This window comes from Anolis sagrei, chromosome 2 (assembly GCF_037176765.1).
Source record: "Anolis sagrei isolate rAnoSag1 chromosome 2, rAnoSag1.mat, whole genome shotgun sequence".
Classification (NCBI taxonomy): domain Eukaryota; kingdom Metazoa; phylum Chordata; class Lepidosauria; order Squamata; family Dactyloidae; genus Anolis; species Anolis sagrei.
Genome location: NC_090022.1, coordinates 62,040,150 through 62,061,425, shown reverse-complemented (window position 1 = coordinate 62,061,425; position 21,276 = coordinate 62,040,150). Strand labels below are relative to the sequence as shown.

The 21,276-nt window shown below is 42.7% G+C and overlaps 1 protein-coding gene across 2 annotated transcripts in view; it reads right to left on the bottom strand.

The window, feature by feature from the left end:
- The window catches only part of PHF2 (PHD finger protein 2), a 140,819-nt gene extending 123,173 nt beyond the window's left edge, over nt 1–17,646 (bottom strand). Inside the window, exon 1 of one of the 2 annotated variants that reach the window (XM_060766005.2) lies at nt 16,590–17,646. In XM_060766005.2, coding sequence (XP_060621988.1) covers nt 16,590–16,687 — 98 coding nt within the window. In that variant the 5' untranslated portion in view covers nt 16,688–17,646. Of the gene's footprint in view, nt 1–14,785; nt 15,103–16,589 lie in introns of those variants that run through there. The other variant, XM_060766006.2, reaches the window with a different exon arrangement.
- Nucleotides 17,647–21,276: the final 3,630 nt, after the last annotated feature.

Genomic DNA, 21,276 nt, shown 5'->3' with positions numbered 1-21,276 from the left:
AGCAGAGTTTGAGAAACCCTGATCTGGAGAAACACAGACAAACTTTCTGGGTCAGAATGCAATAGCACACCTGCAGTAAACATTGCAATAGATCTTAATCTGGGAAAGAATGAGACTCTACTCTAGGCTGATGCCCTTGCAGTTGTGTTTCTGCCCACAAGAGGTAAGGTAAATAGCAGATGCCCCCAGAACCCCTTACTGAACCAGTATGAACATCAAAACAGAGGGAAAGGGAGAGAGCAGATAGTTCTGCCTTGACAACTTTCTGTAGCATATATTTTGATAGCCAAACTTACAGATTTATGCATTTTTATACATACTACGGGAGTTGTCAAAGAAGACTTTTCTGCTCTCCCCCTTTCTCTATGTGGATGCTGGCAGGGGGAAAGGCCATCCCTGTATGCATTATGGAAGAAGTTTCACGTTATCTGTAAGTTTTGTTCCTTTTGCAATGCTTCCTTGGCCTGGTTCACATAAGCATATTGTTACTCTTGAGTAAAAATGTTTTCCCCTCCTCCCTTTTCCCCCCTCTGTATTATTTCTGTCTCTGGTACAAACATTTCTGGTGAACAAGCAATGCCCAACAACATCTATACTTCATTAACTGAGGTATAGCTAATACCTTTAATGTCCTGTGCTTACACTGCTAAAAGTTCCCTACAAAAATAATCAATTCCTTTTTTTTTATTTGGACAGCTTTTAGTTATAAGTAATTGTCTATTGCACTTTATGGCACCTTGTTTATTCAGCTGTTATGGGTGACTCCTGTTAATTTTTTAAGCATCATTTATAGATACATATATGAAGAAAAAGGCCAATCCTCAATTAATATATCTGGCCACAGATTGCAGACTAGTTGCCAGAACAAAAAGATGAATATCCCTGCCTGGCAGGACTGCCGTTTTCTCAAAGGTTAATAGCTGATCATTGTCCATTACTTTTGCTCACCTGTACCATAATGGTTGGGAGAATGTTTCCACTGCCATCATGACAGAATGAATATAATTGGATTCAAGTTTTGCAAGGATACACATAGATGTCCTAATCTGAGGTTGTGACTACTACCTGACATAAAGGACAAAAGCTACAACTGGCGCAAGTATTTGAATGCATTTAATATTATCTGTTCTAGATAATTCAAGTTTCCACATTATTAATGGCTTTTCTGTTCTGCACACAATAATATGAACTAGGAATGTCAGTGAACCAAAGCAAAGCAAGACTAAAGTGGACCAAATCAAGATCCATTAAAGTTGTGAGTTAGTGAAGAGAAGGATCCAGGACAGTTTTACACTGAGATGTCATCTTGGTGTCTCTTCTACTATGACTACAACAGCTAAATCCATAACAACTACACTATTAGAAGTTTTGGTTCTGCTAATATAATGTTGGTCCTACACTAATGGACCAGGTTCTAAAACTGCATAACCCAGGTCCTGCATAATACAATCAACCTAACATAGTAAGAAATATGATACGTTTTAGGGTGTTTTTACATCCTAATAGATATGTTTGCTATAATACAAACTGTTTTTACATTAATTATTTAAGCCCAAAGCTACAGAACACATTATAGGAACATGGAATGTGAAAAAAATGAATCAGTACAAGCTATGCACAATATAACAAAAAATGGAACTATAAATATTGCAATACTTGGGGTGAGTGAGGTAAAGTGGTCAGAAATGGGACATTTTGAGTCAAATAATTACATAGTGATTCACTCAGGAAATAAAAACCTAAGAAAAAAATAGTGAGGGGAACTGTGCCAAAAAGTATCAAAGGACATTATGCAGTTTAATTCTATGCTGGATTTCAGGAGGAAACACATCTAAAACAGGACTTTTTGTTAATCATGAGTAATTGGGATACAAAAGTAGGAAACAGAGAGTAATCAATGATTTTAGGAAAAGTGACCTAGATTCAAGGAATGAAGCAAGGGAGCAATGGATTGGATTTTGCGAGATCAACAATTTGGACATTCTTCAAGCAACCAAATGGCCAATATAGAAATTAAATAGACTGCTTAACTAGAAGCAGAAGTTGGAGAAGCTCCATTATATCTGCAGAAACAAGACCAGGAACAAATTTGACAACATACCATAAACTGTTGATATCAAAAATTAAAAGTAAAGAACACCTAACCAACTATCATGTCAAAATACAACTTTAATACCTGTAGAACATAGAAGATAATGCAAAAATTAAGTTGCACTATTAAGACTAATTGACTGGGAGCCAGAAAACTCTGGACTGGTGTCAGGGACGTATCATGGAGGCACACAAAAATATGAGGAAGAGGCAATGGAAAGGGAAAGAGGAGGGGGATGGGGATGGAGGAGGATGGCAGCAACAGACGAGGACAAAAATAATAATAGAGCCCCATCTACAATGACCATAAAATGCAGTTTCAAACTGCAATATAGACAGATAGGACCTAGGACTTAGAAGAGCAGCTATGAAGAAACCAGATATGTCCTGTCAAGACATATCATTAAATGCTTCAGTTAGGATTGTCCATGTCTTTACATTTCCCATTTCTATATATGGCTTTGAAAAGGGACAACAGATAACACAATTTGGAAGAAAATGAACTATTATGACATTTGGTGCTGGAGAAAAGTTCCACAGAAATCATGAACTTCTAGAAAGACAAATATATGAGTCAAGGAAGAAATCAACCCTCCCTAGAAACCAAGATTACTAAATGGAGATGGTCGTGTTTTGGACATATCATGAGAAGGCTTAACTCAAGAGAAATATAATGTGTGGGAAGGTAGAAGGCAGTGGAATAGAGAAAGACCACAACCCAGATGGGATAGACTTAATCAAAGAAGCCACAGCCCTGAGTGTCAAGATCTGAGCTGAACCATTGATGAGAGGGTTATTTGTAAGTCTTTCATTTATAGATTTGCCATAAATTGAAGTTCACCAGACAGCAGTTAAAAACAACATATTAATGCATAAAATATGTCTCTCACACAGCAGTTTTCCATAGAAACATAACTGTGGACAAAAATTTAATTCTAACTGAATTCAAATTTGATTTTGCAGTTTGTATAGATGGTAAAAATCCTTTCTTATGAAATATAACAAGTATTGTTAAAAGAATATTGACACAAACATGATTCTAGTGAAATGAAATATGACGTTGCCTCTGAGAAGTGTCTTTTCTAAACTGTTCTCAAAGGTTTTGCTTCTAGATCCATTCTTTTAACAAGGTTTGTCCTTTGTTTTAAAAACATTCTTTCTATGTGCACAGTAAAAGACAACTTCAAATATTTTGTTTCTTCCTTGGCTTTTATAGAAACATGTTTGAAAACATATACAGTAAATGATTTCTAATGAAGTAACACTCTTTAAATACATTGTTGCCACCATGCAATAATATTAATCACCACATATTAGTTTGATGTGGTTCAGTTGCACACCAGCAGTTTCTTGGATTCAGTTCATATAAATTTAACCAAAGAACGTCATTTTTTATCATAGAAACGTTAAACTCATGCCACATATAGTTTCTTTTTGTACAAACACATCAGCTAAACTTCTAAGAGGTTGGCTTACTAGGGGTTGTGCATTAATTGCGATTATACTATAATATGAGTATTATGCTACATGAAATTCACAAATAATGTTAATGCTCTTGCAAGCTGTAAGATATTTTTGCTTTTAAAATGTTCTAGTAAAAATGACAATTTTCATTTAAAGACATGTCATTCTGCAAAAAAAGTACAAGTCAAATAGCAAACTGTCTTATTAATAAACACAACAAAAAGTATTTCTCAAACCATCCTAAATTACGGAATATGAATGAGCCTCCACATACATGTACGTGGAACCATATCTTTTAGCACACTTCATAGATATGAGTACCAAAAAGTGCCAACTTTCTTTAAATGTTTCCTTGCTTTGTAAACACAGGACTAAAACTAAAAATTGATTTGGCTCCAGTGTTTGCTTTAATATACCTTCAATTTGGTCTTAGATTGTTACCATACCATAGAATTTTATGGACAAGATTTGTTCAGCAGGGATTTGCCTTTGCCTTCTTCTGAAGCTGAGAGAATGTGACTGCCCAAAGTCACTCAGTATGTTTTCATGGCTGATTGGGGATTGGGGTCTCTCAATGTCTTAATCCAAAACTTAAATCAGTACACTACTCTGAATTCTTTTAAAGCCAACAAGTCTTACCTTCGTTGTTTAGAAATATAATTGATGTATTATTTTCACCGACACAGAAAATGTCAAACTACTGCTGAAGATTATGTAACAATTGTCTTGCTAACATTTTTTTAAAGAAACAAAGTGTAAAATCTAAACTCATCTTTCTTTCTATATATTTGAGATCAATTTCATGGAGGAACTGAAATCAAATTAACGTAAAATTGTCTTTACTTGTTCTTTTCATCTTTTTTATTATTGCCATCATGTCTGCAGCAATCAGTCTCTAACTGCAAGGGCCAGACATGCATTTGCAAAAGCATGAAGGGTGCATAGCCTAGCTGAACCTGTGCATAGGGCAAACAAATCTCTCTGTATTAGGCAATCTATGCCTTACCTTGAGACTAGATCTGCTGTATCTCATTGGATCTACTTACATTATCCCCCTATCAAGAGCCTAATATGCATATTTGTGGATATTTTAAACAAAGCGGATGCACCTCTTTTCCTCCAGTGTAGAAAGAGTACATCCCTTCTTTACAAATGCAACATTTCTATCTCCATTAAGGTGAATGGAAAATGTCTTATAAATGTAACTGAAGTGGAGAATGAGTGGGAAATGAAGCCACCATACTACTTAGGTGATTCCATTCCCCCACCCCCACCCCAATGAATGCCCATAATACCATTATTTTTGTGTAGTATGCTGGGCCAGATTTAGATGCAACTCTGCAGGAATAAAGCAGTTCTTTGAAAGTGTTACACAGACAGCCAGGGAATCCTGTCAGAGGAACTGAGAGCTAGATGAAGAATGGCTGGATCCTCCAATTCAAGTTGTTTCTGCAACAATTTGTGTGCATTTGTGTGGGGGGGGGGGAGCACTAGCTAGCTATTTAGACTCCTATGACAGGACACTAGACATCTAGTTTATTATTATTATTATTATTATTCAGAACATACAGAAACTTGGAATATATGTTGGAAAATCAGGGTTTCATCAACAGTAATGCTGACACAAGAAAGAATTACACAAGCGTGCACACACTCCTGTTAAATCTCAGACTGTCATGCTAACAGTCACTCCTTGATGCATGTTTCATATCTGGGCAGGCTTTCAAAAATGAAGTACAGAAGATATTGGAGTAATAAGAACAGACTTTCATGTATGTCTGAACAGAATGATCATGCTGTAGCAATGAAGTCTACAATAACTAATTCATTATATTGCTACTGTATTGTTTTCAGACAAAACCGACTCAAATTATATCAACTAACCATAAGATGATTCCAACAGCTGAATTTTTATAACTCTGTTTTATATTGTTTTTATTTAATCTGTATATTTATGCTTTTCTTGTGGCACCATGCTGTGCCAGTTGTTAGCTGCCCTAAGTCCCTCTGCAGAGATTGAGATAGGATGGGACATAAATGTCTTAAATAAATAACTCTCCTTACTTTATTTTCAGATTCCATATCATTTTGTATGTCTCTCCTTTGAACACGCATCTTAAGGCAGCCAGCCAGCAGATCTATGTGTCCATCTCTCATGTGTGCATCCAGACTTTCATTTCCCAGGAGCGCTGCAACTCCAGCAAGTCTAAATTGTATTCCTACAACATACTGGTTATGTCACTGAAAACAAGAACATGGCAATGATCCAACCTTCCACATTCAGAGGGTAGACACTACCCACCCTGTTCCTCCTCATATGATACTCACTATTAAATATCAACAGACAAATAAACTAACCAACAAGATGCTCCATTCACTTTACATAAAGGAAAATAGTTTAAATGATCAGAACAGTTAATACTGCATGGATTCATGCTCCCCACTGTCACAGACCTCTATTTCTAAAAAGAGAGGAAGAGGACAAAGAACTTAAATCATCTCTCTTTTCTTCATTATTTCTAAAACAATCCCAAATTTCATCTGCTTTTGTTTAAATTTCATTCATCTGTATCTAACAGTTGTGTCCTTTGAAGCAACAGAGTAAGAATGATTTTCATCCTATCAAGGGAGTTTGAGGATTTGAAGGAAGTTCAGAACTAGATATTTTCTTTGTTATGGTTTCACCAGACAGCTGCTCTCTTTGAATTAAAATCACAAAACTTTGTGTTGCTATACAGATCAAGTGGCTACCTAACCTCTAGAAATGCTAAATATGTATCTTACCCACTCAAGGTTTCGGCTGATAAAATAAGTGACACCCACCTCCTCCATAATGGATATTGTTGGGAAATATATCTTTTTATTTCTCGGGACACAAAACACAATGAAAGGAACAGGCACTAAATCTGGTAATGCCTCATTCTTTCAAAAAGCCCATTCTTACCCTTGACCCATAGCCCCTTTTAAGCATCATGCATTTCATTTACATGCAGCAGAAATAATCCATTACAATTCAACAACTTGCATTTTGTTCTACTTTTGTATTTCTTTTATGATTCATTATATTTTCAGAATATTCTAGATGGCCAGATGGAAGACTATAGCACTTGCTGAGCAATTATGCTCTGCATTTTGAAGACACCAATTCAGAAGGAGGAGTGCGGATATGCCTTTACTTTGAACAACATACAGGTAAAAGTCTGCATGATCTTAATAAAATGGTTTTATGTAGTTAATTTCTTTGGAAGCCTCAATGAATTAGAACATTCTAGTAGACTACTGTCATTTGATTTCACTCTTAATTTCATATAATCTTTTCCATTCCTATGCACAGAAATAAAGAATCCTGAAATATGTTTCCAATTCTGGTGAATATTTTTGGAAAATGTGAATCTCCATAACCATTTTGTGGGAAAAAACCACTGGTCAAAGGAAAGGCATGACTTTGTTAGAAGTCACAAACTTTTGAAAAGTGATGTTCACCAGCATTCATGCAAGACAACTAGGTCTCTCAGCTGTTAAACTGATGTACATAGATATGTCTCTGAACTTTCAGGGACAAAGACATGCCAATGCACAAAAACACACACCAGTATATAGTAGCAGAGTCTCAGAAGTATTCTTTGAAGTTGCCAAAAACATCTACTCTCCCTTAAATATATATGCTTTTAAATTGTGCTCTCAAGAGACAAAATAGTCTTCTTTAAAAGTAAGAGAGTTGGTTGATTCCCAAAACTTCATGTGTGCAGCATATAGGCACTTTGGCTTATGAATCCAGTTACAATAGGATTTTGAGTAGTTTCTCTGTGTAGGTAACACAGGGCATCTTCCTTAGAAACAACAGTCCATCATCCAATGGAGTCTTTAAGCATACATCTTACTGAAGTCTAAACTGTGTAAGTGTACAGATGACTTCTACTCTCTCTAAGAGTCTAATGATTTCTATCTCCACTGAAGTCTAAAGCAAACACTGTTCCAGCTGAAGTCTAAAGGCATCTGATATCTAAAATGGCATCTTAGTTTGCAGCCCTTCCCATAACAAAGAGGTTAGTTAAAATTGCAAACCAATACACTAATACAATACAGTAAGCATAACATAACAAACAATTAGTGGAGGCTTGAGAAGGTTACTATATAATTGTTTAATACAGGTTGGATATTCTTTATCTTTATACTTTGGCCACATCATGAGGAGACAGCAAAGCCTAGAGAAGACAATTATGCTGGGGAAAGTGGAAGGCAAAAGGAAGAGGGGCCGACCAAGGGCAAGATGGATGGATGGCATCCTTGAAGTGACCGGACTGACCTTGAAGGAGCTGGGGGTGGTGACGGCCGACAGGGAGCTCTGGCGTGGGCTGGTCCATGAGGTCACGAAGAGTCGGAGACGACTGAACGAATGAACAACAACATTCTTTATCTGAAATGCTTAGACCAAATATTTTGGATTTGGGAGATTTTTCTTTTTCTCTCTCTTATTAGATTTTGGAATATCTGTATTTGTATACACGTAGATAATGAGGTGGGACCCAATTCTAAATACAAATGTGTATATATGATTCAAAAATACCTTGTACACATATCATGATGGTAATACCAAATATTTTAAATAATGGTCAGAAAGCAAAGGTGTCACTATTTCAGGCATGCATGTGAACAATCTTGGATTTTGGAGTATTTGGGATTTCAGAATGCCAGATAACAAATGCTCAACCTGTGTTGAAATCAAATAATGGGAAAAAGCAACATATATTAGATACTATGTATAGAAGCATACCTAATGATAATATAAACTTTTGTATCAATTATCATCTTTCAAAAAAAACAAATGTCAAATCCTATGAGGATTTGCTTGGAATAAATTTACATTGAATTAAGCTACATTTCCCACTAAAATCATGAAAAACCTTTGTCGTTATGAGAATCAAATTCTCAATTACACTTACCCATGATTGAATATTATGTAACTGAGAGATCTTATAATCCATCTGGGAGACTACAACAAACTTATTTCAGTTCTACAAATTCAGTATTTAAAATCAGTATCAATTGAAATATTACAAATGCTCTGTACTATTCTGGCATAATCTTCTTTTAAACAAAATTATTTTAAAATGCCAATAAGAAATTTCAAATGATAAATTATTTTAAGTGATTCAAGTTCCACTCCCCTCGCAAAAATATTTGCTTCTTTCTTTGCTTTTAATAAATTCAATAATGTTTTCAGGACAGTCTCTATCTAAGAGGATAAATGAGCACGTTTGATAAAAGCCTAGTATTTTGTCGCATTATGGGAATTTTAGACTGCTTTTAATTCAATATTAATTTAATTTAATCTTAATTGTCGACAAGGTACTATCCATGTAATTTTTGGGCTGTTTTAATCAATGATTTTATGTCATATTGTTTCTTTTTAATATTGCTATGAGCTGTCTTGGGTTCTTTGGGAGAAAGACAGGATAGAAATACCCTAAATAAATAAATAAATAAATAAATTTGCTATTAGAAATTATTGGGGGGGGGGGGCACATTGCAGAACATTTCAACTTTGCTCAGTATTCCTTCTCGGACTGACAAGTACCTGTTCTGGCACAAGAAAAAAAGAAGTTTAGAAGAAAACAGCTGAATTGAGGTATATTCACAGATTCCAGTCCTTTGGCAGAAGTATGAACAGAGATAATGATTTCTTGGCACATTATATGGATCTAACAAAAGTTACTCATGTAACAAAAGGATTTTCTTCAAAAGATTTTCCTGCTTCAAGAAAACAAATATTCAGATATGCAGAATGAATTGCTTTAATACCAAAAGGCTATCAGGCCAGATGCATCATACACAATTCTTTGAATTTTTGTGGCCAGTGTCACAATTTGCATCCTTTTGTTTCTCACTATATTGTGACCTCAGCCCCATGACTATGTATCTAGCAAAATATCATCCGGGCATCTAAAGTGGATCTGAAGTAGATTGAAATCTATGAAAGCTCATATTATAATAAATCAGTATTAAATGTGCTGGTAGATTTCTTCTCCATCACTTTTCCTTTTGTGCTGAAACAAACAAACAGCTTCTAAATAAACTCTCGAGTTAACTATGGCTAAGGTAATGAATCCACAAACCCTGAATTGTGTGGGCTGAAAGGTTATGACCTAAATACTATATGATGTTTACAGTACCCTTAGGTTTTAAGTTCCTCCTCCCCACTGCACATCCATACTATCCCCAGTACCTACAGTACAACTCATACTGGAGGTTTTCACAGATCACTACAGCATGCATTTATGGTATTCAGGAAGAGCAGCACAGAGGGCAATCTACCATTACTTCTAGTGATGGAAATATTAAAGCAGCTCCACCAGCTTCCAATAAATTTCTGGTCCTAATTCAAAGTACAGATTACCACCTAAAGTGCTAAACGGTTCGGGTCCTGCCTATCTTTGTGACCACATTTTCCCCTACGAACCTGCATGGGCCTAAGATTTGCTGGGGAGGCCTTCCTCTCACTTCTGCCACCATCACAACTGCCATCACAAGCACGGTTAGTGGAGACGAGAGAGAGGGCCTTCTCAGTGGTGGCCCCCTGGCTCTGGGACTCCCTCCCCAGGAAAATTAGGGTAGACACCACTCTGGCCACCTTTCGCAGAGACCTGAAAACCTGGATGTTCCAGTGTGTATTTGATGATGGTTAGACCCGTTCATGAATGCCCAGCCCTAACTGACCAATAAATTGTAGTCAGCACCTCATTCCGAGTCCTGGCCCTATAATATGCTTTTTTACAAGTCCATGCCAGCCCTGTCTAATTCTGACCATGCCTACCATATTCCTGGTTACTGGTTGTTAAGGTTTGATTCATTTTTGTACCCTGCTGTTTGTAATTGTTTAATTATACTGTTATATGTTACTATGTTTTTAACTGTGTTTTAGTGCGAAATTCTGTTGTTTGATCTGGGCTTGATCCCGCATGTAAGCCGCCCCAAGTCCCTCTGGGGAGATGGTGGCAGGGTATAAATAAATAAATAAATAATAAAAATAATAATTAGAAGCATACTATTGGATGTGTGTGCCTTCAAGCCATCTATTGATTTATGGTGAGACCATGAACTTCACAGGGTTTTCTCAGGCAAGGAATACTCATAGGTGATTCTGCCAGTTCCTTTCCCCCGAAACATAGCCAACAGTGAATTATAATTCTTCTGTGCATCTGTTTTAGTATAAAGTGTGTGCCCTTTCTTTCTGTCTATACTTGTTAACAGGCAAAGCTTGTAATAGACAAACTTAAACATCAAATTGTATTTGCCAAATTAATGTAAACACAATGCCAGATTCACTTACAGATCACAAAGGGGATACATTTTCATTTCTCAAAGGACACCCTGAAATAAAATTCTCATTTATCAGATAAATTGGTCATAACTGGATGTCCCTTTCCTACACATACATTGTCCACACCCCAGTAAATGATGAAAAACTGCTGGATGGAAAAGAATCACTTTCTTTTAATAAAACTACACTGCAACATCTTTTGTTTGTTTGTTTCCAATTATATGTTTCCAATTTTCTATATGTACAACTTCTTATCCCGGAAGTTTTCTGTGATCAATTAAAAAAGCTGCAACAACATATCTTTGTCTTTAATATTTATGGTTTCCAAATAAATACAAAGGGGGAAAGGTTGTATCTGCTAGCTCATTATTTTCTGCCTTCGTTTTTATTTGCAATGCTTCCCTGTCATCAATTACTCACAAAAGGTAGTTCACACAAGGCTAGTTTAGGATAAGCACTGGCATTGTAATATAGATCCATATATGCACAATATATGCAGAAGGAAGTCAGCGGAAGATAAAGCTGAATCACCTTATTTCCTTACCAAAGTACATGCTAAGAATTAGTTTGGAACTAGTTCACAAAATCACTGGCCTAGATTCTTGTGCTTCTAATGGGACAGCAAAGCCAACCATCTCTTCCTCCTGCCCCCACAATCTTGTCTATAAATATAACATGTAATGGAAGAACTGATGTATGCTTTTATCATTTATATGAGTGGTGAATTTATAAAAAAAAAGTCACAGAAACAGATCACTAGAAATTTAAATAGTGTGGTAGGGAGCCGCCTGCTCAGCCTTCACAATCAACTGTTTGTTCACAGTTCCATCTTACATTGCATACAACTTTATTTTTGGGTTGCTGTGAGTTTTCCAGGCTGTATGGCTGTCTTCCAGAAGCATTATCTCCTGACGTTTTGTCCACATCTATGTTAGGCATCCTCACACATGAAGATGGCAATACATTCATTCACATACATTCACACGACATCACAACCTCTGAGGATGCCTGCCATAGATGTGGGTGAAAAGTCAGGAGAGAATGCATCTGGAACATGACCATATAGCCGAGAAAACTCACAGCAACCCGGTTATTCCATCCATGAAATCCTTCAACTAAACTTTATATTTCACTCACATTATGTTTGTTTTGACATCATAGGTAGAGAAAAAAATCACATATATTCTATCCCTCATGAGGATGCCTACTCTTTTTTTTTTTTGCATCTTATTGTTGCCACATTGAGTGCACAGATGGCAGAAGAGAGGATTATAAAGGTAACTGTGCAAGTCAAGTAAGGTGAAATATAACCCAATGAATTTCATACCAGTATATGTATAACAGGGCCAAGGAGACACCTATCACTTCCTGCATCTCAGGTAAGCCACAAGCATTTGGATCCTCTGCTGAGTTGGCACAGCCGAAACCTATTAACAAATTCTATGGCAGAGTGAACTAAGGCTGGGTTACTGTGAGTTTTCCGGGCTGTAAGGCCATGTTCCAGAAGCATTCTCTCCTGACGTTTCACCTGCATCTATGGTAGGCATCCTCAGAGATTGTGAGATGCAGGTGAAACATCAGGAGAGAATGCTTCTGCAACATGGCCATACAGCCCAGAAAACGCACAACAACCCAGTGATTCTGGCCATGACAATACATTGAACCAAGGTTCCCATAACACAAAATAAAGTATGAGGAAAAGATTTCCATAATTTAAAATTGCTTACTATTTCAACATTAAATGCCAAAAATTACTTTAACCTTCATATTCCCCTGTTATTGCTGAGGAATCGCCCTTGATAAGTTCTGAATTACCTATGATATACAAAGCTCTTTAGCCAGACCTTATAAATCATGGACAGGCAACCTTTAGCCCTCCAGGTGTTTTGGACTCCAACTCCCACAATTCCTAACTAACTCAGGCCCCATCCTTTTCCCCCTCAGCCACTTCAGTAAAACATCAGGAGAGAATGCTTCTGGAACATGGCCATACAGCCCTGAAAACTCACAACAACCCAACCTTAGTTCACTCTGCCACAGATTTTGGCCCGCCTAAGTCCATTATTATTAATGGGTTTGGACTGTGCCAGCTCAGCAGAGGATCCAAATGCTTGTGACTTACCTGAGAACCAAATCAGTGCAGGAAGTGATAGGTGTCTCCTTGGTCCTGTTATAAATATACCAGTATGGAATTCATTTGGTTATATTTCACCTTACTTGACTAGCACACATTACCTTTATAATCCTCTCTTCTGCCATCTGTGCACACAATGTGGAAACAATAAGATGCAAAAAATTTGAAAAGCTTAAGCAGCTGATTTGGGGAAAGGAAAGGGCCTGAGGCTGTTAGGGATTGTGGGAGTTGCAGTCCAAAGCACCTGGAGGGCTGAAGGTTGCCCATGCCTGTTATAAACATATGCGCATTTGGAAAAGGAACTCAATGCTATTCAGAAATTTCAAACTGTCCATCAGAGTTGGCCAACCTAATTGATGAAGGTGGGACCCAGAACATCTGAAAGTCACAGTTTTGCCAATCCTGGGTTTAAATTCTGCCTCTTAATTCTCCAGAAGTTCAAAACAGCCTACAAACGATAGCCCCCCAACTCATAAGCACAAGAACAACACCTTGTAGGGAAGAAGGTACAAGTAAATGACAATAACCCTACAAAGTTCAGCCAGGGAATCATTTTCCCCTCTAACAGTCTAACTATTGTAAACATCAACCAAGTCTGATCAAAGTTTTCCTGTTTTCTGCAGACAGTGATTTCCTTACTTCTTCAACAGATTTCTGCAACACCACGATGATACAATGAATAACTTGCTGACATGAAGACATTAAACTCCAATAAAGCAGGCATAAAGTTGGCATTAGAGTTTATTTAATGATACCACTTTCTCTCTTCCTTCCATTCATCCAAGTTTGGACACTTCACTGGCTGCTCTCAAGAAAACAAGTTGCCAAATCAGTTCCGCCTTACAAAGGCAGTGACTCATTGCTAAAGGATGCAGGGAAGGAAACCTACACAGTACACAAGGCTTAAACGGCCTGAGCACACTGGGTTGGATCCAGATTGAGCCCTATTGAAAGTAAGCCCATTCTAATCAAGGGGGGGGGGGGGTATTTATTATTATTATTATTATTTATTTAAAATTTTTATATTCTGCCCTTCTCACCCCAAGGGTAAAACATCAAAACATCTGGGCGTCCCCTGGGCAATGTTCTTGCAGATGGCAAATTCTCTCACACTTAAAGTTTCTCAAGTCACTCCTGACACAAAAAAAACCCCAATGGGGCTCAGGGTGGAACACAGCATATACATGACAAATATTCCATAGAATCATAGCGTTGGAAGAGACCTCATGGGCCATCCAGTCCAACCCTCAGCCAAGAAGCAGGAAAATTGCATTCAAATCACCCCCGACAGATGGCCATCCAGCCTCTGTTTAAAAGCTTCCCAAAAAAGGAGCCTCCACAACACTCCGGGCCAGAGAGTTCCACTGCTGAACAGCTCTCACAGTCAGGAAGTTCTTCCGCATGTTCAGATGGAATCTCCTTTCTTGTAATTTGAAGCCACTGCTCAAAGTCCTAGTCTCCAGGGCAGCAGAAAACAAGCTTGCTCCCTCCTCCCTTCGACTTCCTCTCACATATTTATGCATGGTCCTCATCATGTCTCCTCTCAGCCTTCTCTTCTTCAGGCTAAACATGCCCAGCTCTTTAAGCCACTCCTCATAGGGCTTGTTCTTCAAACCCTTGATCATTTTAGTCGCCCTCCTCCGGACACATTCCAACTTGTCAATATCATAAAGTGACTATAAATATATACGGCACTAAAACAATTACATCTGCTTGGAAATCAGTCATTTAAAACCATCTCAGAGGACCATGCTGGCTAGGTAAGCATGGCTAACCTGTCCCAACTCTGGCACAACATTCAAACATGCGAAGGTCCAAATGGCTGCGAAAAGCAGCCCAGGGAGGAGGCATACACAAAGGTCCAGAGCTGGGCTCAAGCATCTGGGTGGCTTCCTTCCGTCTGAAGTCCTTTCCCCAAGATCTCCTGTCACTGAGCTGCTCGGAAATCCAGCCGAGTCTCCCTAACCCTTTCTCCTCCTCAGCCCAACATCCTCTTCTTTCTCTCCCTTTGATCGGAGCTCGGGTTGGCGGCGCTTCTCCGAACGAGACTACCGGGAACGACTCGGGTGAAGAGAAGGAGGAGGAGGAGGAGGAGGAGGAGGAGGAGGAGGAGGAGGAGGAGGAGGAAGGAGGAGAGATCCGATTCCCAGCCAAGAAACGCGACAAAGGCGGAGGAGGAGGAAGAGGAGGCGGGCGAGGGGAGGGCAGAAGGGAGGCCCTCCTCTTCCTCCTCTTCCTCCCCCCTCCCTCCAACCCAATACAAATCCAAAGCGAGGCCGAGCGTGTGGCCCAGGGAGTTTCCAGCTCCTCCGTGAGACATTGTCTCGCCGCCGACTAAGGAGGAGGCTCGTTGGAGCCCCCTTTGGGCTTCCTCTGGCCGCAGGGACCGAGCCCAAGCCCCTTTCTGTGCACCCCAGGCCTCCCTTCTCTCGCCAGAAGCGCGCCAAGGAGAGAGAGAGAGAGAAAGAAAGAGGAAGACGTGGCAAGCTCCTCAGCTGCCTCTCGAAAGCCAGCGAGCAAGCAAGCGGGCGGGCAGGCGCCTCGTCTGCGGCCCTCCCCTCCGAAAGACACACACGCAGCACAGCCCCCACCCCCTTCCGCCAAGTCAGGCAGGGAAGGAGGGCCCCTGGGGCCTGGCCAAGGGCTGCCTCGGCTGCCGGGCCCGCTTCCTCCGCGGGAAAGAGAGGCCCCAGTGGCGGCCACTAAGGCAGCGCGGCGGGGGATTCCCTTCCTTTTGGGGGAGCCACGCGGGGGCCCTCCCCTCCGCCTTGGGGCCAGGAAGGCCCCCTCCTCTCCCTTCCCCATTGCGCGGGAGGACGGGCAAGAGGAAGGAGTCGCCTCAGACCCGCCGCCGCGTCCTAGTGGCTGCTTCCCGGCCCTTGGGGACCCGCGCCTGCCTCTCTCCCTCTCTCTCTCTGCACGCCTTGGCTCCGGAGAGAGGGAAAGGCTGCCCTTGACCCTCTTAGACCTCGCCAGAGGACCCCCATTGGGGGCGGGAGGGGAGAGAGAGAGAGAGAGAAGCACCCGCTGTAAATAATAATAATAATAGAGACACACACAGAGAGGGAGAGAGCGGGCGGCGGCGGCGGGAGGAGGAGGAGGAGGCGCCCGGCCCTCCCCTGCCGGAGGGAAGGACAATAGCTCTCCGCCGACCCCTCGCAGCCCCTGACACTGCTGGAGCCCCAGAGGGAAGGAGGGCGGGGAGGGGAGGGGAGGGGGAGTCCATTGTGTGCACCATTGACAAAACAAAACACAACACACACCGAGAGAGCGGGGACACGAGAGAGAGAGAGAGAGAGAGAAAGCTGCAAGGAAGGAAGAGTGGCTCCTCCTCCTCCTCCTCTTCCTGGGCTCGGAAAAGGCCTGCTGGAAAACTGCACAGCAGCCGCGGCTTCTCCTGAGCCCTTCGCCTCCCTCCTTTCTCCCTCTCCGTGTGCATCTCTCTCTCTCTCTCTCTCTGGGCCGAAAGAGGAAGGGAAGGAAGAGGAGGAGGAGGAAGAAGGAGCCGCTTCGCCCAAAGCGGAGACAGGAGGAGGAGGAGGAAGAGGGAGGCAGGCAGGCCGCTCGGCTTTGTGTTACCTGCCGTGGAACCAGTCCTTGCAGGCGTCGCACTCGATCATGAAGCGGGTTACGTCGTAGGGCAGCCGGCAGATGCAATAGACGGGCACCGTCGCCATGTTAGCTCCCTTCAAAACAACGCCGGACTCCCGAGGCGCGGAGGGAGGGAGGGAGGGAGAGAGAGACACACACAGAGAGAGAGGAGAAGGGGCGGCAGCGCCAGGCGAGGCGAGGCGGGGAAGGCAGGCAAGGAAGGCGCCTTCTTCTTCTCCTCCTCCTCCTCGGATCCCTGCAGCCGATCAGATCCGATCCAGGCCCGATCCGATCCAGGGAGGGGAAAGGGAGATCGGCAGGAGGAGACGCAGCAGCAGCAGCGGTGGCGGTGGCGACGGCAGCAAAACAAATCCAAGGCGCGCGCTTCAAGGACGAGGGGCGGCCAATGTCAGGGCGAAAATCCGCCCGAAGTTTGCCCGCATGGCTCCCCTTCGGCGTGCCTTTCCCCCGCCTTCCCTTGGTCCCGAAGCCCGCTGGATAGTCCTGATTCCTCAATGCGGGGCGCGCTGCTTTGCTGCTGCTCCTGCCGCCTCCTCCTCCTCCTCCTCGTCGTCGTCCTCCTCCTCCTCTTCCTACGGCATGCCCCCTGGTGACAGTACAGTACCGAGGCTGGCTTTTTCATAAACACGCCGAAATGTAGCCCTCGCCTCTCAATGTCCTTACGTCAGCTTGCAACATTGTAATATTTCCTCCTCTGCCCGGGCTGGAGGGAGGCTGAGAGGAAGGAGAGAAAGGGAAGGAGGAGAGGAAGAGAGGAAAGGGAAGGGGGAGGCAGCGGGCGCGGGAGGGAACTCCCCGGCGAAAAATAGGATCCAAAAAGAAAGAAATAGGAGGGGAGAGGAAGAAGAGACACCCCCCTCCCCAGTCTCAGATAAAGAGGCGTGCAGAACGAAGGCGATTTGAAGGAGGGAGAGTTTTAAAAAATGACAAAACGGAGAGTCCCGGGAACGACGTGGCTGGAGGCGGCGCGAAAGGAGCCTCGCTTCCGAGGGAAAGCCAAGAGAGAGTCTTTGGAAACGAAGAGGGACTCGTCCCACTGCCCAGCTTCCTCGGGAAGTTGCAGGAGAACCTGGGGGTCCTAAAGTGGAGGGGCTCCCGGGTCAAGGACTCCAGGGGGAACCCTCCTGCCCTGCTCAACATGTTGGAAACTTCACACTGGAAACGGGAGCCCAGCGGAGGAAGTGGCCGTTCCGGTGGCTGGCTTTCCGGAGTCGGGGCTTCCCTTGAAAGTCTCACACTTTATTTTGTTTTGTTTTCTTTTTTAAGCCCTTTGGAGTAAACTTGGGGACCAAGTTGGTGTGAGGCTCTCCGGGAGCAAGGCGCCCCCTCCTCCCGCCTCCATTCCCAGCCCCAGCTCCAAAGTTTTTGAAAAGACCACGTGCTCCCTCTCGTTTGAATGTGTTCTCGGAGCCATATGTTTGATTTTAAGGCGGTATCTTCCTCCAGTCCTCGGGACTGTGGGGAGATTGTTTTGCCTGAGTTCCTTCAAGGTGCCTGTTCGCATATGGGGACCCCATGCATTTCATGGGGTTGGCTTAGGCAGGGAAAACCAGGGGTGGCTTTTGCCTCTGGACACACAGCCTCAATGGGGTTATTGGCACAGAACTCCCTGGCATGAATAAAGACATGGTTGTTTCTTTACCCAAAAACAACACCTCTCTAGGAATTTTTAGATTTTCCAACATGACTCTGTGTTTGACTTCGGCTGGAAGTTAACCATAGAATTGCACTGGAGGACCTAGAGATTTCTAGGGAGTAGTTCCTCCAGCCTGACTTGTGACCAGAGGCGGCTCGTCCATTACGCGAAGTAAGCGGTCGCGGAACACTTTTTTTTGCCAGGGGTGCAGAGGCGCCTCTGTAAATGCCCCTCGACCGCCACTTGAGGAGCGTCCCCTCAGCTCACAACAGCCCTAGCAGTCCGGGGGGAGCCTCGGCTTTCTTGCCTTGCTGCCGGGCGATCCTCTTCCCAAAGGGGCCGGGCCCTTGAGCCTCACCTAGCCCCTCTCGTTCCTGCTCCACCCGGCCACCGGGTGCGCAAGCAGAGCCGACGCTCAATCGTTCTCTGCGTTCGATCCCTTCCCCATGACCGGCTCCCTTTCCCGATCCCCCGACGCTCTACCCGCCTCCTCTCCTCTCCCCAATCCGCAGGTGGGCCAAGGGGCGGAGCCGCCACGCCTGGCCCACTTCGGGTCCGGAGGCATGTCTGAAGACCCCAGGGTGTGCACCAAAAGTCACCTCTTCTCCTGACTTTCTCTTCAGCCATTGGGATCAAGAGAGAGAGAGAGCCCCTCCGGCTGGAGGTATCTCCCACCTCTGCTCCCTCCTTTGTTTTTGCTCCTACCTTCAGGAAAGGTGGGCATCTCCACCTCTCTCTCTCTCTCTCTCGGTCCCAATGGCTGAGGAGAAAGTCAGAAGAAGAGGTGACTTTTGGTGCACACGCCGGGGTCTTCAGGCACGCCTCCGGACCCAAAGTGGGCCAGGCAAGGGAGCAAATGCGGCAAGTGTAGTTACTGGGATGTATAGTTCACCTACAATCAAAGAGCATTCTGTACTCCACCAGTGATGGAATTGAACCAAATATGGCACACAGAACTCTCACGACAAACAGAAAATATATATCAATCATTGGTTGGGGGGGGGGGTGCCAAAATACTGTTTGCTTACCATTGAAAATTACCTAGGGCCGCCTCTGCTTGTGACATTGACCTTTGAGCAAGCATGGGCAAGCTTTGGCCCTCCAGGTAGTTTGGACTCTAACTCCCACAATTCCTAACAGCCTCGGGCTCCTTCTTTTTCCCCCTCAGCCGCTTAAAACACCAGGAGGGCCAAAGTTTGCCCATGCCTGCTTTAGACCAGATCCAGACTGACCTTTATCCCAGAAGTATCCACATTAAAAAAAATGTGGATATTTCTGAGGTGAGTGTCCAGACGGTCTCTCGAGACTAGCCTGAGATAACATGTGGAGGCCCTATCCCAAGCCCCCAGAATCCTTAGAAAAGTAATAAAAATGTACGCGGCCTCCATTAGAGGCCCCAGCTGGTTCTCCTGGCTGGCATATAGAAATGACATGCCACGGGAGCAGTGGGGCAGCGATTTTCCTCCCTCCTCTCCCCCTCCTCTCCTGGCGTGTCATTTCTATGTGACAAGAGAGCCCACTGAGGCTTTTAATGGAGGCCATGTAAGTTTTTTAAAGTTAAAGTTTAAACAAGGGAAAGTGAAGGTCATCTGTCCTTCCAACAGCACCTGGTATACCTTGGTAATCTCCCTGTCATCACAGGACTGTAAACCAACTGGGTGATGCCCCAAGGCTGGACTTCTGCAATACCTTGTACCTCTGTGCAGGCATGTAGCCCCCCCCCCCCCCGAAATTCTCATGGTGGTCTGTGAGAAGGCCTTACTGGTACATTATTTAAACTGTTACGTTTATTCATATCATGATCTGATTACCATGCTCAATACATCCCATATGCATGGGGCTATTGGGATAACGATACAAAAGGTTTGCTAGGGTAGATCCTCAGCCCCTCTCCCTTTGAATCAAACTCAGCCGCCCCCCCCCCCCCCCCGATTCAAACTCAGCAACCCCCCGAATCAAAATCCTGGCTATGGGCCTGCCTCCGTGTCAAGTTCAGAAACTCCTGTTAGTTCTAAAGCATAATACCTACATTGGTCAAAGGAACATCCAGGAGTGAGTATATTATGCCAATACTAAAATCACTCTAGTGGTTGCTAGTTTGTTTCCAGGCAAAGTACAAAGTGTTGGTTATAACCTTTAAAGCGCTATATAGTTACTTACAGGATCACTTTCTCTCATACAACTTGCCTCTTAGGACACTTAGGTCCTGGGGGAAGCTCACACCAACCAGGTAGAACCCAACTGGTAACTGTCACCCAGAGGTCCTTGTAATCGGCCACCCCATGACTGTGAAATGACCTGCCAGAAAAGATTTGACAGCTAAACAAGCTGACAAAATTTAAAATACAATTAAAGACCTCTCTCTTCTGGAAACCCTACCCAAATAATTTTAACATATTAATTTTAAATTTACATTCTATTAGTATCATGTTTTAATCTTTGTACTATGTATCTTAATATATATTAGGGTTATCCGGAAAGTAAGATTACAAGTTTTTTAAAAAATATAAAGAATCAATATATTTTAATAAAACTTACATGGATTGTATCACAGGTATTACATTATTTCTCCACATAATTACAATTTAGCTTAATACATTATGTTATCTGTGGGAGGAGTTTTTGATGCCTGTGTCATAGAAGTTTCCCTCTGCCTTTTTCAGACAGTTAATCACTTCAATTTTCACCACCTTAGAAAAGTGTTTTCCACTAAGGTGTTCCTTCAATGTAGTTAACAGACAATAGTCAATGGATGCAAGATTGAGGCTGTGAGAGGGGTGGCTTAAAACATCCCAACCAAATCTGTTTTGGATGGCTCTGCAAAGTTTCTTCATGGTCTCAAAATATGTCGGTACCCATTTTGTCACATGCTGTCTTGATATTACATAACTGAAACGATTTTGCAATTAATCGCAGTGGCATTCATGCCCTTAGCATTTAGGTAGTGTATTACAGCACGAACTTTGCACTTGGAGGGAAAGAGAATAAGGACACTCATCTCTAACCTTCACCACAACA